This window comes from Prenolepis imparis, unplaced genomic scaffold (genome assembly GCF_030444845.1).
Source record: "Prenolepis imparis isolate NDT839.2.m4 unplaced genomic scaffold, iyPreImpa1.0 SCAF_7, whole genome shotgun sequence".
In the NCBI taxonomy this organism is placed as follows: Eukaryota; Metazoa; Arthropoda; class Insecta; order Hymenoptera; family Formicidae; genus Prenolepis; species Prenolepis imparis.
This window is the reverse complement of record NW_028141165.1, coordinates 16,415,854-16,418,906: the sequence shown is the minus strand read 5'-3', so window position 1 is coordinate 16,418,906 and position 3,053 is coordinate 16,415,854. Positions and strand designations below refer to the sequence as shown.

General features: G+C 41.9%; 1 protein-coding gene across 1 annotated transcript; it reads left to right on the top strand.

Moving 5' to 3' along the window:
• Nucleotides 1-301: 301 nt before the first annotated feature.
• Nucleotides 302-2,716, top strand: LOC145938330 (uncharacterized). Its single transcript, XM_083041832.1, has 2 exons — nucleotides 302-1,363; nucleotides 2,699-2,716. The coding sequence occupies exons 1-2, from the start codon at nucleotides 302-304 to the stop codon at nucleotides 2,714-2,716; spliced, it is 1,080 nt and encodes a 359-aa protein (XP_082897958.1).
• Nucleotides 2,717-3,053: the final 337 nt, after the last annotated feature.

The window sequence follows — 3,053 nt, the reverse complement described above, 5'->3', positions numbered from 1 at the left end:
TGTGTGCGTGTACGAAGAAGGAGAAGCGAGTTGCTATTACACACGTGTTTCGACCGGACGTATCGTACTTATCCCATTATTCTCCCAGTATTCTAACTACTTGTAATTGGGATACCTGTACACATTTTATATTGTCTAATAAACGAAATACACAACAGTTGGCGACGAGGATGGGATCAACGTAAATCAAGCGTTAAATTGGAAACCACGTTTAGCGAACGTACGTAAAGCGGAGCAATCACGTGGATTTGTGACCACGTGGCACCGAACTTTCTGGAAGAGCGTTTAGTACAGGACGACGATGCCATCGGATGGAAATAAGAACCAAGGGCCAGGAACCTCGGGAGCTGGAAGCAGTAGCACTGTTTCTGTTCAGCCTCCTAGTCAAATAATGGGGCAAGCTGCCGGAAATAGTAAAATTAATGTCGATTTTTTTGATCCGAAGCAGCAAACATTCCAACGGTGGTTACAACGGTTGGAAGGAGCCTTTCGAATTTTTCGAGTGCTGGAAGGGCAAGAAAAGGTCGCGTATTTGTTACATTTCCTGGGCGTAGAAGCTTTCGGAATATTATGCGACCGTTTAGAACCAGAAGACCCTTATCAAATGTCATACGACGTTTTGCTTAATAAATTAAAGGAATTTTATGCCCCGGAGCCGTTGGAAATAGCGGAAATTTTTGTTTTTCGGAAGCGACTTCAATTACCGGAAGAAAAATGTCAGGAGTATATGGCAGCGTTGCAGAAGCTGTCCCTGCATTGCAAGTTCGGTGAATACTTGAAAACAGAGCTAAGGAACCAATTTGTATTTGGACTACGGAATAAACGTATCCAAGGCCGGTTGCTGGAGACAGCAAATTTAACATTGGAATCAGCTTTGAAGACAGGATGTGGAATGGAGCTGGCAGAGAAAGGCGTCACGGAATTGAAATCGGAAGTATCGGTGGCGGTGGATTTTGTTGGAGCAGGCGCTAAGGCTGCGAAGAAAACTGACGCCAAAGAGGCCAAACCGAGGAATCAGAAGAATAATTTTGGGAAAAAGACAAATTCGTTTGGCGGGTCCCATAAATCTAAGACACATTGGCCTCATAACTCGAAGTCTAATAATGTTACTTGTTACAGGTGTAGACAGAATCATCTGGCGCCGGACTGCACTCTTCCTCGACATATAAAATGCCATGAATGTGGCGGGCTTGGTCATTTACAAAAAGTCTGCAAGAAGAAATGTAAGACGCAATTGTTAGAAGAAGTCTACAGACTGGATGAGACGGAACATTCTCAGTTCCGGGATAAGTTCACGGTCTCTCTGTCTCTTGAAAATCGTCGAGTCATTTTCGAAGTAGATTGCGGGGCTGCGGTCACATTGGTGAGTGAAAAATGGTTGCAAAAAATACTGCCAAAAATAGTCATACAAAAAACACAGTTAAGACTACGTTCGTATTGTAAACAAAACTTTGCGCCGTTAGGTTACGTCAAGGTTAAAGTCCGCGACGTTGACTGTATACGTGAATTGAATATGTATATAGTTCGCTATGATCGAAGTCCTTTGTTAGGTCGTGAGTGGATAAATCAGTTAAGAATTTTAGGAAAGGTCAAATCAAGTTTAAAAGAAATTGAAAACATTAAAACGCTTGAGATTCATGGTCAAAATAAGTTGGAGCAATTATTTAATAAATATCCTGATATTATGAAGGAAGAAGTTCTGTTGATGAGTAAAGTTGAAGCTCGATTAAAATTAAAAAAGAATGCTAAACCGGTATTCCTAAAAAGCCGCGCAGTTCCGTTTAAATTGAAAGTATCAGCAGGATGGGACCTTGTGCGATCTCGGTTTACGGGAATGAGTGGGAACGGGTTATAAATTAGCAGAAATCATTTACGTTACAATTATAAATTTATTTCTAATAATGCAGCAAACGAAATTCTATACATAATGATAATATAAATAATAATCAGAGATGTTCGCTAATGAAAGTGTGAGTGTATGTGTATGGGTCGCGGGTGATACATAGATACGGAGATCTTCAATCGGGGCAGAAAGGGGAAAGAGTTATTGTTTAAATTTTAGGGTCCTGATTGGTGGTTACAATAATTTAAACGATAATAGATATATAAAAATTGTGTCCATTTGTGTGCGTGTGAGAGAGAATGCTAGTTTATGAGAGTTCGGTAATTTCGACGATGGAGGGGAAAAGGAAGGCGCGGAGGATATCGACGGGGAATCCGATAGGGTTGGGATGGATAGGGGTAAACATAGGGATGAGGGCGCCGGGGAGACTTCCCGCTATAATTCTCATGAACTGCTCTTCATCGGGATCGTCTGGCCCGTAGGTGTAAATACCTTCTGGGAGAGGGAGCTCTAGTATAGGGAAATTAGAAAGGAGCCATTTATAACATTCATTTTCGTGTTGGAATGGAATTTGCCCGATGTGTCTCCTTAAAAAAGGAGTAGGCCTCGTTATAAATGAAGGGGATTTCTACCTCTTGACAAGTGCAACCTTCGTCACACTCTATATTAAGTGGTGAGGGGGAGGGAGAATGATTGAGACAAGGAGAGGGAATTCGCGGGGTTCCTGTGTATTCGGGGGATGAAATCGGAGAATAATGAGGTGGATCGCGGTTAGGTGAATTACAAATTTTTTCTTTGGTGTAACTATTAATAGTGTTAATGTGTTCTCTAGCTAATATTTCGAGTTTTTCGCAGAGTAGTTTATGGTTGTAGAAAATAAGTCCGCCGTAGCCCGAGCCAACTCTCGCCTTAGACGACGATTGCGATGATTTCGGGACCGCTTTATGACCCGTTGGGAATGGCGCGTAGTCTCCACTAACAACAGCGATATATGAGAGCTGTTCTTCGAGAAAGAGTCCTTGAATTCAATATTTATTTAAGAAGTAAAATTTTAATATTTATTCCGAAGAAATTTGCACCTTTGCAATTTTGTTTAGAATGAGGGAACTTTGCGAGGGCTCTCACTGCAATTATGCAGGAAACCGTGAAACCAGGGCTCGCACTGCAATTATGCAGGAAACCCGACGGATACAAGGGAAGGTCGCGGCTT

Excerpts from the sequence above, each read along its gene's own strand:
- LOC145938330 (XM_083041832.1), top strand. The coding sequence starts at position 302 with ATGCCATCGGATGGAAATAAGAACCAAGGGCCAGGAACCTCGGGAGCT.